Genomic DNA, 12,595 nt, shown 5'->3' with positions numbered 1-12,595 from the left:
AGGGACAGGAGGGACTTTCTGAACCTCGAGTCCTTCATTCAGGATGATTACGCACCTTGGCACTTGCCCCATCAGCAAACTTGTTTTAATCAGTGGAGATTACCTGGAATGGAGGACTGGGAGACCCCTCCTTAGGCAAATGTTACCCCACACTCTTTAGGCAAACAGAGCCTGTGCATAAAATGCAGGGCCTGCACAGGGTCCCATCGCTGACTCGTGGTCTCCCCTGGAGCAGAGAGGAAGGTCACGGCCGCCATGGAGCCCAGGGTGATCTGCGTCTTGATGTTGGTGTGCGTGCTGACCCTCAGCTCCCTGGCCCGGGGCGAGCTTGGTAAGCGGCCCCCCTCCCGCATCAGCCCTCGTGGTGGTGCCTGAGCCACAGACCATGTGTTTGAGCTGAGCGCCACGCTGGGCCCTGGGAGGATTTGGGAGGGAGAAGGCCCATGGAGAGCAGCATCCGGGCCACGGCCACGGGAGCTCTGAGCACCGCTGTGAGCACATGGGCGCCCTGATCACTGCTTGCTGCGTCCGGCACTGACGCCCCGAGCACCGGCTCTCAAGGGGCAGTCTCGGAGATGCGGTGGGAGAACAGCTCCCCAGATGTCCAAGCCGGCCTCTGGTCAAAGCCACCCAGATGCCCAAGGGCCCATTGAATGGACGAGCATCCCCTGAGGACCCCCGCAGGCTCCGCGGTCCCGGTGTGCGGGTTCCGTGGGCACCACAAGCGACAGAGCGCCTGGCTCCCTTGAGCCACCATCTCAGCCCCTGGACCAGGACGTCGGCGTCGAGGGGCTCGGGGGTGGGACAAGGCCTTCAGAGAGCGCTTTGCGAGCTGCCCTGTGCTCAGTAAGTGTTATTTTCATTAGACGCTGTTGTAAAGTTTCCCAGGTTTTCTTTTTTTTTTTTTTTTTTAGATTTTTTATTTATTTATTTGAGAGAGAGAGAACGAGAGATAGAAAGCACGAGAGGGAAGAGGGTCAGAGGGAGAAGCAGACTCCCTGCTGAGCAGGAAGCCCGATGTGGGACTCGATCCCGGGACTCCAGGATCATGACCTGAGCCGAAGGCAGTCGCTTAACCAACTGAGCCACCCAGGCGCCCCAAGTTTCCCAGGTTTTCAAAACCAGGATTTCCATAGAGGTCTGAGGAGGGGAAGAGGAACCATGGTTTCCGTGCATCTCAGGGCACCTTCCGAGGACCCGATGAAGAACAACAAAGAAAGGGGTGTGGGCAGAGGGACGACGGAGGCACCAGGTGGCCACTTGGAAGGTCCCCAAGGCAGGGACAGGCTAAGGCCAGAAAGGACACGCGGGCTTTGGGCCTGGAGAAGACGCGGCTCTGCCGTGGAGGATGCCCAGGAGTGTGGCCACACGGCCGCCCCCAGGCCGGGCTGTGAATCCCTCTCCGCGGCCGACCCCGCTCGGCCCTCTGGCCCGAGGCTCACCCCTTCTCTGTGCGCCAGCAGTCCTGTCACGAGGCATCCAGAAACTCGATTGCAAGCACAGCCCCGGTAGAGACCGTTCCCGCCTAGGTCCGTCCTGTGCTGGTAAATGGGTGGACAGAGCAAGGAAACCTGGAGCCCCATCCCACCCCAGCTGCCGCTCCCTCCCCCGGCAGGTGGGCAGGACACAGAGCCATGTCTGAGCGTGCGCAAGCACACACGCACGCACACGTGCGCACGCAGCTCCTCCCGGCTTCACAACCGCCCTGGGGGTGGGGGCGCCACCCTCCCTCTCCGGCGGGGAGCCAGACGCGGGGAGGCTGAAGTCCTGCAGAGGCCCCCCCAGCCGGTGGGTGGGAGATGGGCCAGACCTTTCCCGCGAAGCCACAGACCCCTCCTTCAGAGAAAGCTTGAGGCGATCCGTGGAGGAGAACACAGAAGCCCGTGGAGGGCAGCTCCCGCGTGAGCTCACCTTCTCAATGCCTGGCTGGGTTAACGGGGCTCAGCCCCCTCGGTTCCCATGTGTAGACCACACGGCAGCCCTGCCTCCCCAGCGTGTCTCCCGCCAACCCGCATGTTCTCCACCATCCTGGCTCCCATCTTCCCCCCGCCAACCCCCGGGTTAAAGCTGCTGAGAGGTTGAAGGCGTCCACCCCACCCCAGCCTCTTTGTCTTTCCTGCAAACGGACTACACCTCCTAAAATACACCTTTTTGCTCTTTCTCGACTGCCTTTGAACACCTGCTCCCTCTGCAGGTTACACCCATTGTGTCCTTCATCCTACCTGGTAACCTCCTCCCCTAGGAAGCCCTCCTTGGTTTGTTCTCTGCCTTGTCCTTGTGCCTCCTGTGCTTGCCTTCAGTGCACTGGGGTGGCCTCACGGTGCTGTTCCGTACATTCACTGGCTCTTCTCCTCCATTAGACTGTTAGCTTCTTAACCAAGACTTCTCTGTTTTTAGTTCCTGGGTCCATCCCCTGGCACGGGGCCCAACATGAGCTCGGTGCTTGAGCGACCTTCACTGTCTACTTTTGCGGTGCTAATTTCCGTTTCTAGCACACACAGATGGTGTTCGATAGATATTTATTGATTGAATAAAGCTAAAGGATTGTTTGTTGAAGTGAACGAATGCAGGGATAAATTACGTAGGTAGGTGTAAAATTTGCAAATCCCGGACACCTTGCCTTTGCCCTGAGCTGAAGGGTTTTCCTACCAGGAGAAGAGGCTGGGATATCCCTCTTGTAGCCTGAGCCCTAAGTCCCCATCTGTGGCACCAGCTGGCTGCTGGTTCAACTGGAGAAGGAAGATGGGCATCAGCCAGCGACTTACCCTCCCTCTTACCCCCTGCACCCCCAGAGACGTGTGTGGTGGACCCCCCCCAGAGAGCAAACTGCGGCCCTCCGGGTATCACGTCTTCCCAGTGTAAAGCTAAGGGCTGCTGTTTCGACAACACTCTTCGTGGAGTCCCGTGGTGCTTCCACCCTGTGGCCGTGGACAACGCTGCCGACGGTATGGCCAGGGAGGCCCTGTAGGGTCTGAAGGTGTAGGATTAGGGAGAAAACCTCATGGGAGCGCAGGGCCCTAGTCTGCGCGGCCAGCTGCGTTGTACCCGCAGCAGGGGCCACGGGCGAGCGTGGGGAGGTGGTCCAGCCTGCATCAGGCTGATGTCGGGTTGGGGACACAAAGACCAGGCTGGGAGACCGCTTGGCAAGGAGCCCTATTTGTCCCTGTGTTTCTTCACATCACTGAGTGCAAGCCCGTGAAGGATCCTGGTAGCGCTTTATCCCTGCTTGGGTGGGATTGGAGAGAGTAACTGAAATAGGAAGGCGGGGAGTGTTTTCTAAGGACTTTTCCCCTTGGTGCTTCCAAGTGGCATCTCTGTAGTTATTCACAAGTGAACAAACCGTGGGGTTTTCACTGCCTGTGTCTCCTTCTCACACCTCACCCTTCAGAGGAGTGCTCCTTCTAGATGCTCTTCGGGGCCGCGGCACCAGGAGCTGCAATGGCCTCGGCCGGCGGCCGGGAGCCCAGCCACGTCACCGGCAGGCACTCGGGGCCCTCCGCATCCGCGCCTCGGCTCCTGGACGGATGGCACACACCCCTGGACTCAAAATTGGCTTAACGATTAAAGGAGATGAATGTTACTCGTGCTTTCAGTTCTTTTTAAAAAATTGCAAATGATTATCCTTTCTTGGAGAGGGAGGTACACCATTTCCACGTATGGCTTCTCATCCTACATAGGCTCACCCCACCTCGGGGAGGCGTGGGGGTCAGAGGAGGGAATGAGGTGTGTGTGCCAGCACCGGGTGTCAGTGCACAAGGCTGTTAGATTGTCGCGGGCAGCTCGAGCATCCTGGGGAGTACAGCTGCTCTGGTTCCCAGCGCCGGGCAGATGGGCTTTCCCCGCTGACAGGGAGCACCAGGCCTGTTTTCTGGGGACCTGCTACTCATTCCCCACCTTCTTTCTTACCTGATTTCCAGTCTATAAAAAGCGGGGGCCGCTATTTCAGCTGGAGGAGTCTCTAGGACTTCGTTCTGACTCATGAGGCGGGAGGGCATCTACTTGGAGGGTCTGGGGAATGACTTTTCCTCCTTGGAAGAAGAGCTCCCTCTTGCTGCCCTGGCCAGCCCCTGCAGCCTGCCTTTGGATGTGTGGTGTGAGAGTGCGATGTGGTGCTTCAAGCAGCCTTTCTGTGCTAATGAGGAAAAGCCATAGAACTAGAGCCCTGACATCCCTGAGCTATGATTTGACTCACCCACCCTGAGACTTCATGTTGAGTCAACCCAAATGTCCTGATGGGTTAGAGCACTGCTGGCTGGCGTTCCTGTTCCTCGATAGCACATTACCAGGGCCCAGCTACCACGGGTGGGGGCACACTCTCACCCAACGTGAAACCGCTTAGGCTGAGTCCTCCAGGCTGGGCCCCTGAGCTGTTTAAAGGAATGCGGGCAATTCATTTGTTCCCTCCTCTGCACCTGGCAACTTCTCCCTAAGCCATCTGTGCAGCTCAGGCTCTCTCTCTCGCCTGGAAACCTCAGGCTCAGCATCAGAAGTGAGCAGCAACAGAGGGAGGTGTGGGGAGAGTCAAAAGGCATGTCTTTGTTCTCAGAACCAACTCCCTCCCAAATGATCCTTCATCCTTATCTTCATCCCCCGTCTCCACCCCCCGTGACTGACGAGAACGGGGCCGAGAATGTTTACCCGTCCGCCTGCGTGAGCAGACCCACAGCCCGACTGGCCTGCCCACCCTCGTGGATCACAGGCTTACTGATAATTTCAAGGATGCAATGAGAGAAAGCTGGGAGGGGGGCTGGGACACCAGAGCACCCCCCCATCTTGTTCCTTCCTGTGTCACACGTGCCCTAACGCACTGAATAGATGAGGTCTCTAGCGGGGCTGACACAGCGGGGAGTTTGATCATGGGATGTCTCCCTTTACCACCCCCTCCAAGAGCTGTGTGGCATTGGTGACACTTTCCATGACGTGCAGACCGGGGGCTCCATGACTTGAAGTGCTTCTGTGGCTGGGGGGTGCCCAGCAGGGACGGGCCTTTCTCCTGGCGAATGCATCAGGTCGGGGGGCCCCAGCCAGGTGACAAGGTGACTGACTGGGTGGGTCCCCAGTGAGGGAGGGCTGGCTAGTGGCTTCAGCTCCCCCTCCCAGCATGTGACACGGGGAGAAATCCAGGTCCGCCATCCACCATGGGCCGTCCAGGATGTGCGGGTGCATGATCTTGGCTCCACCATCTGGACCGCAGGCCTAGAGAGAGCCTGGGGATTCTTGCCGGGATGGCCCTGCCTCAGGCTGGTGGGGACACATGTCCTTCTGTCCTTGCCCGGGAGGTGGGACCCAGGGTGGTCTAGGCCCCTCGATCCTTGTGGAAAATTGCAACCTCCCCAAGCATCCACTTGTAGGCTGCAGCTGAGGGGAGGGAGAGAAAACAGTCGGGCAGCCAGTGTGGGGGGCCTGACAGAGAGCCGATGGGTGGGGCACCTCGATAGCCCCAGAACCCGAGTGCCTCAAGGAATGCTCAGGGCAGGCTTCTGGCATCTGTCCCTCCATCCCTTGGTGGCCCCAGCTCCCTGAAGCTTTGCTGGGTGGACTGTGGAGCCTGAGGGGTGAAGGCCGAGGCTGCACGAGCAGGTGCAGAGGCTGGAGCTGGGGGCAGGGGGCACTAGGGACGTGCGACTTCCTCCTTGGGTTCAAGGAGAGAATGGACAGTGCTGGCAGGACAGAGAGGCCCAGCGACAATGTGAGGGTCTGTGCCCTTAGCGCTGGGAACACAGAGAAGTCATCACAGCCTGTGGGGTGGACCCCTAGACATCTTCCTGGCCCCCTCCCGGCCCCCTCTCGGCCCCTTCCAGACCACCACCCTCCAGGCCCCCTCTGGGTCCCTCCCAGCCCCCTCCCAGGCCCCTCCTGGCCCCTCTAGGCCACCCTCCAGGCCCCCTCTCCCAGCAGTGAGAGTCCAGGGTGGCCAGTTGACGGCTGCCTGAGGCCCCTTGAGTCCTTGAGGCACCTTGGGGAGAGGGGTGGGAACAGGCAGCTGTGACAATAAAGTGCCTTCGTGGGAACAGTTCTGCTGATAAGGCACAAGGAAGGACGTGTCTCTCATATGCATGCACACACACGCATGCACAGGCGTGCACGCGCGCGCGCGCGCACACACACACACACACGCACGCACACTCGGCTCTTAAAGGGCCCTGGGGAAACTGGGCTGAGGGCGGCCACTTGGGGGCAAGCCCTCTGCAACTTGCACCATTGGATTTCCCTCAGAAGAGAGGAGGCCATCCTGATAATGGCTATCTTTGAATACATTGCTTGGCAGGGGAAAATTTTATATATTTTCTATTTTGCTTTTAGAAACAGGCTTTCCACCTCGGAGCAATGCAATGGAGTGATGTGTCTGTTTAAAGGTGGCTTGGTTTTACTAGGCACGAGGCTGAAATGCCAACCTGACCCATTTAACACCTGGCAAAGCTGTGCCATCCTGCCCATCTCCTACCAGCCTGGAAAGCAGCAACTCAGGGGACCTTCTAGAGCTTCCCATGTCCTTCAAGGACTTCAGACAAAAGTTTAGACCTCTCTAGTGGAGGGAGCTCCATGTTTCGGGGGGAGGTGGGGATCTCCTAGGTAGACAGCCAGTGGCGGAGAGAGTTGCATCTTCGTTAGACCCGGACTCTCAGAATGTGTGACGGAGGAGCTTCCGGGAGTGGAGCGGTGGGGAGGGCGATGGAGAGGGCCCAGGGCAGTGTGGGAGCACGTGCTGGCCCTGAGGCTGGTGGGACTGGGGCTCCGGATACTAACCGCCTCCCCACTTTCTCCTTCAGTGCGAGTGGGTGTGTTAGCCGGCACCATCCCCGGCAGCAAAGGACCACATCCTGTGTGGCTTCAGCAACAGACATTTATCGTCTCCCAGCTCCAGAGGCTGGATGTCCAACATCCACGTGTTGGCAGGGCTGGTTCCGCGCGAGTCCATGTGTGCCGCCTTCTCCCCACATCCTCCCATGGGCGTCCCGCCATGCATGTCTGTGTCCTGAGACACCAGTCTTACGGCATCAGGGCCCACCCTATTGGCCTCATTTTACCTTAATCACCTTCTGAAAGATCTTATCTCTAAATCAATCACGTTCTGATTACTGGGGGTCAGGACTTCAGCAGATGAATCTGGTGGGAGTCCAGTTCGGCCCGTGACAGCTGGTGTCGGTTCCTTGCTACCAAGGAGCCCTAATCGATGCAGATCACCAAAGGGCAGGTGTCATGATCATCTTCTACATCTGAGACTGGTCAATTTGTCGATAATGGTAGGAAAACAAATGCAATATGCGAAACTGAAAATGTTTGGTCAAGTACAGAGAGTGGGAAACTTGTGGCCCGTGGGATGTGGGTGGCACTCCTGAGATGTCTTAAATGTAGACAGCTGGTAACCTGTAGGATGTGTTATGCAATAAAAAGGAAGGAACGAGCAGAAATGTACTATACATAGGCAGGGATGGAAAGGCCAAGCGATCAGAAACAGACCGTGCATGTCCAGGCTGAAAACTCTGATATCTCTAAATCAGGGACCCATCAGTGACCCCTGTCACGGCCCGAATCAGCCCATGTGTCAGCCCCAGAAACACAGACTAATGTCACGGCTGTCCTGTGGGTCACCGTGGGCTACAGCTGGGCCGGCGATGCTTGCCCTGAGCCTCTCTAATAAAGCTCAGGCATGGTGGCCCCTGGTGCTATCCATGTCCTAGCCCCTTGTTCAAGCACCAGTGCTGGTCCTGGGTACCCTGCGTTGGTGGGAAGGCTGAGGGCAGGACAGAACATTACCCAGGGTCCAGGTATGTGGTCCTTCCACCCACCTGCACCCCTGACAAAGCATTAACCTGCCACTTCTCCTGCCTCTTGATTTTCACACATGGTGTACATTGATTTACCATACTCTGTGGCTTTGATCCATGAGCCTTCCTGCTCTGTGGCTGGTCGTGTACTTGGAGGCTTCCATTGCCTCTGGATAATTTCCACACAATAACAGGATTCTGTTCAGAAAATGTTGATCTAAGGATTAGACCAGGAACCGGTTCTTGAAGCCAAATTGTGGTTTAAGATCTTATTTGTAGGGTCACTGGGAAGGATATTATTAGTTGAAGAAAACTCCCTTGCCTTTGTGAGTGTGGGGAGGGGAGGTCAGTGGAAATGTTCAATGCCTGCGACCCTGATAGGAAACATCAGCTAATAAGAGAGAGACACACTTGGCAAATCCAGCACGGAACTTACCGGAAGGTATCAAAGGCTCCTAGGGCACAGTCACATTTTTTTAAAGATTTTATTTATTCATTTGGGACACAGAGATAGAGAGAGAGAGAGCGTGAGCAGGGGGAGAGCAGAGGGAGAGGGAGAAGCAGGCTCCCCGCCGAGCAAGGAGCCCGATGCGGGGCTCCATCCCAGGACCCCGGGATCATGACCCGAGCCGAAGGCAGACGCTTAACGACTGAGCCACCCAGGCGCCCCTCAAACATTTTTAAGTTTTAAGATTGGCCAGATCGTGGCTTGTCTCAGCATGGTGCCAAATAAAACAAAACAAAGCACCCACTCAGACACCAAAGAGACACCTTAAAGTAATTTAAATCTCGATGAAAATCTCTCAGAGAAGTTCAGGGAGGGATTTCATGGCACAACACCCTGAAAAACGTGCTAAAATTTATGTCTGTCCAATTATATCCCTCAAATATAACTTATCAAGACATTTCCAATGTCATTCTCTCCCAGATTCAGTATCAAAATTCCCATCAGCATCAGTTGATTTGCTTATTGCTTCTCCCAGCTTTGGCCACGTTCTTTATTATGTAGATACATTTAGTCCTGGGCTTTAAAAGATTCTGTCATTTACCCACCTTATTGACCAGCACAACCAAACTGCAGAAACCAAACCAGAAACTTACAATGCTGGGAAGACTGGTGGGGGACCTCTGCTCTTCTGGATTTGGAGTGACTACGCATGGAAATGTTGGAAATAAAAATACGTTTTCCCCTGATGATACTGTAACAACGAGATATCATACGACTCAGGTTTTAGAAGGCATGTGAGACTTTGAAAAGCGTTTAAAGTTTCTTTTTCCACCTCTCCTTTTACAGATGAGGACACTAGGGGCTTGCCTGGTTTATTTGCATATATCCATATTTAGATACTGTTTCACGAATTCCAGAAGGTAACTGGGGCAAGGGGCAACACTAGGCGGCAAGTTCCTGCCTCGGTTCCCGGGGTGTTACCCACTTGTCCACGCCCCCCATCATGTGCGCACAGGAGGTCAGGTTTCCAGCATACAACGTGAGTGAGGTGAGGTCTCCATCTCAACCTACACATACTTGCTGTGTTACTTGGGCAAATCCTTCTACCTCCACAGACCATGAAATGGGGGTGAAACCTTAGCTCTGATTTGGGATTGTTGTAGGGATTAAACGAGATAGAGCGTGTGAAATCCTTAGAAGATCGCCTGGCACAAAGCCAGCCTGCAATGCTTGTTAGCTGTTCTCTTTTGTACAATCAATAAAGGAATAAGGAATGTAGAAGTCCACTCCACGTGCAGCTGTTGCGAACTAGGTGAACAAGGGTGTGTGTGGAGGGTGGAGGGTGCCTGTCCTCACTCTGGTGAAAGTGAATTCTTGGAAGAGGTGGCTCCTGAGTTAGGAGCTAAAGGACGAGCGGAGGCTGAACCGTCAGGGTGCGTCTGGAGAAGGGCAAGTTGCTTACACTGTCAGAGGCCCAGGAGCACGAGAGAGTGGTGGTGGTGATGGGGGCAGGGGGGACCAGTTCCTACAGGGCATTGCTTTTCATTCTCAGGAACCTGTACTTGGTCTTTACCCTACAGGTTGTGGGGAGTGCGGAGCCGCAAGAGAGTGACATATATAGAGTTCCATTTTTTAAAGATAATTAAGGAAGAAAAACTTTTGTCTGGTTGGGGCCCAAACCCCAAACTTTTGTCTGCGGCTGAGACCTTAGATGGGAGACAGTTGCTGCAAACCGAGGGAGAAGCCTTGCCGACCCGACCGGGGGGCGCACGCGCACGCGCGCCGAGGCCACGTGGGTGCCGCGCTGAGGGAACCCGGCCAGGTGGGAAGTGGTGGCCCCTCCGGCGGGACTCGTGCCCTCCTCAGCCAGAAGAACGGCCTTGAAAACTTCTCAGGCAACAGGTTTGCAAGTGGCCGATTCTCGGGCTTTTTGTTTGTCTAAAAAAAAAAAAGTATTTTGAAATCTCTGTGCCTTCTTCTGCTCATTTTTTGCTGTGAACCCGGAACTGCTCTGAAAAACAAAATCCATGTTTTAAAAGAGGATTTTGCCTTTATCGTTGAGGGATACTCTCACTGAGTATAAAATTCTGACCTTATAACGGTGGGTTTCTTTTCTTTCAGCACTTAAAAATCGTCATTCTGTTCCTTCCGGTGTGCACTGTTTCGGCGAGAAGTCAGGGGCATTGCCCGGAATGTGGGGAACTTCAGGGGCTGTAAGAATTCTTTCAATCATTTCTTTTCAACAATATGATCATGCTTTGCCTTGATATGGTTCTCTTTGTATTTATCTTGCTTGGAGTTTATTGAGCTTCTAAGATATATGGGTTTATGTTTTTCATCAAGTTTCCGCCCCCCCCCCCCCAGATTGTCCATTATTTCTTCAAATACTTACTCTCTCCTCTCCTTCTGGCATGCCAATTACAGGTCTGTTAGACCCCTTGACAGTGTCCGCCCGGGGCCCTGAAGTTCTGTTCATTGTTTTCAGCCCCCTTTCTCTCTCTCTGCTTCAGTCTGGAGAATTTGTACTGCGCTGGCTTCTGACAAACCAGCTGTTTCTTCCATAGTATCTAATCTAAAGCACATACAGTGGATTTTTCCCTTTCAGATACTGTATTTTCGTGTCTGGAATTTCCACTTGGTTCTTTTCTAGTTTCTCTTCTCCATTCTGATTTTTAAATGTGTTCCCTCATTATATTTTTGTGTTTCTTTAAATGTTTTGAGCAGTTAAATGCAGCTTCTGGGTCTATCTCTACTCACTGGTCTTCCTAACGACTATGGGTCATGTTTTCCTGCTTCTTCACACATCTGGTGGTGTCTGGTTTTGTGTGAGACATCATGGATGCAATGTCGTGCGTCTGGGTTTTACTGTCTCCCTTAATAAATTGCTGAGTTTTGCTCTGCTGGGCAGTTAATTTGCTTGCCAGGTGAACCTGATTCTTTTAAGACTTGTTTTAATGTTCTGCTAGAATAGGCACAGAGTGCCTTTCCTCTAGAACTAGATCAAGCCTACTTTTATGGCATCTTGTGGACTGAATGTTTGCATACCCCTAAAATTCATCTGTTAAGGTCCTAATGCCCAATATGATTGTATTTGGGGGCGGGACCTTTGGGACGTAGTTAGGGTTAGGTGAGGCCATGAGGATGGAGTCCTCATGGTGGGACACCAGAGAGCTTATTCTCTCTCTCTCTCCACCAGGTGAGGACACAGTGGGAAGGTGGTGTCTGCAGACCAGGAGGAGGGCCTGCCCCTGAACCAGACCATGTGGGGGGCCTGGTCTCGGACTTCCAGCCCCCAGAACTGTGAGAGATAAATGTCAGCTCTTTAAGGCACCGTGTCTGTGGTATTTTGAGTAAGACAGGACATGGCCTTCTGAGTCCCCGCTGAATGCCGCAGCCGGCAGTAAGCCTTGTCCCCATGGCGGTCAGAGCTCAGACGACTTCTGCGTTGTGGTTGCCCCGCTACGTTCTCCCCTCCCGAGGGCACGTTCTTTCCCGGCAGCTCCTGCCGCCTGCCCGTGTCTTCAGGGGCAGCTGAGTCTTTGACTAAAACCCCAGAGAGACCAGCACTCATATTTCTGGCGTGCCCTCCTCTCTGGGCCCCTACCCTGAAAATCCACTGCCTCCGCGGCTTCTAATTCCAGCCTCTGTCCCCACAGCCCCGTGAGCCTGCCTGCTCGGTGCGGTCGCCTCGCTGGGCTGTGGTCCAGATGGTAGCTCCAGGCAGAGCACAGGGTGACCGAGGGACTCCTGCACTGCTTCCTTCTCTCAGCCAGCCTCTGCCTGTTGCTCAGCATCTGGACGTGCTCTGTCGCATAGTTCCAGTCACTTATGCCGGGGAAGGAGGGTCTGGTACCAGTCTCTCCATCATAGTCAGAAGCAGAGGTCCACCCGGGTGATATCCCAGGAAGTTCCCATTTGATGATTTCTGTTTTCTCTGTCAACTGATAGACAACATCACCCCCCCGCCACCCCCAAAGTTTGCGGAATGGAAGTGAGAGGGGGTGGAGAAGCATAGCTTCAAAGAAGGATTATAATGCCAGTGGGAGCCAGGATCCCTCGGAGACCCTGCATCGACAGTGGCCACAGTCGGAGGCGTGTGTGAGGTGAGCTCAGCTGTGGGGCTGGGCCTGGAGACAGCAAGCAGATGGGTGCACGCCGCGCACCAGGACAGCGGGAGGAGCACGTAGAGTGGGGACCAGGCGGGGAAGGAGGGACAGTGGAAGGGACGGGCATGACGGTGCTCACAGAGGGGAAGAGAGGATTGAGGCAGTGGAGGGCCTTAGGATTTGAAGAACAGGTGTGGTGGGAGTAGCAGAGAAGATGTTAGACGCTCAGGACATCCTGAACAGAAGGGACATTAGCACGTCTTTCTGAGTAG

At 54.8% G+C, this 12,595-nt stretch overlaps 1 protein-coding gene across 1 annotated transcript; it reads left to right on the top strand.

Moving 5' to 3' along the window:
* The first annotated feature begins 221 nt into the window (after positions 1-221).
* On the top strand, positions 222-3,580 carry TFF1 (trefoil factor 1). The gene is made up of 3 exons (XM_025863546.2): positions 222-331; positions 2,793-2,945; positions 3,389-3,580. The coding sequence occupies exons 1-3, from the start codon at positions 256-258 to the stop codon at positions 3,403-3,405; spliced, it is 246 nt and encodes an 81-aa protein (XP_025719331.1). The 5' UTR covers positions 222-255; the 3' UTR covers positions 3,406-3,580.
* The last annotated feature ends 9,015 nt before the right edge of the window (positions 3,581-12,595 follow it).

Source organism: Callorhinus ursinus, unplaced genomic scaffold, assembly GCF_003265705.2.
Source record: "Callorhinus ursinus isolate GAN/ISIS: 27379988/994484 unplaced genomic scaffold, GSC_fseal_2.0 scaffold75, whole genome shotgun sequence".
Classification (NCBI taxonomy): domain Eukaryota; kingdom Metazoa; phylum Chordata; class Mammalia; order Carnivora; family Otariidae; genus Callorhinus; species Callorhinus ursinus.
The sequence above is the reverse complement of the archived record's forward strand: the minus strand, read 5'-3'. Positions and strand labels throughout refer to the sequence as shown.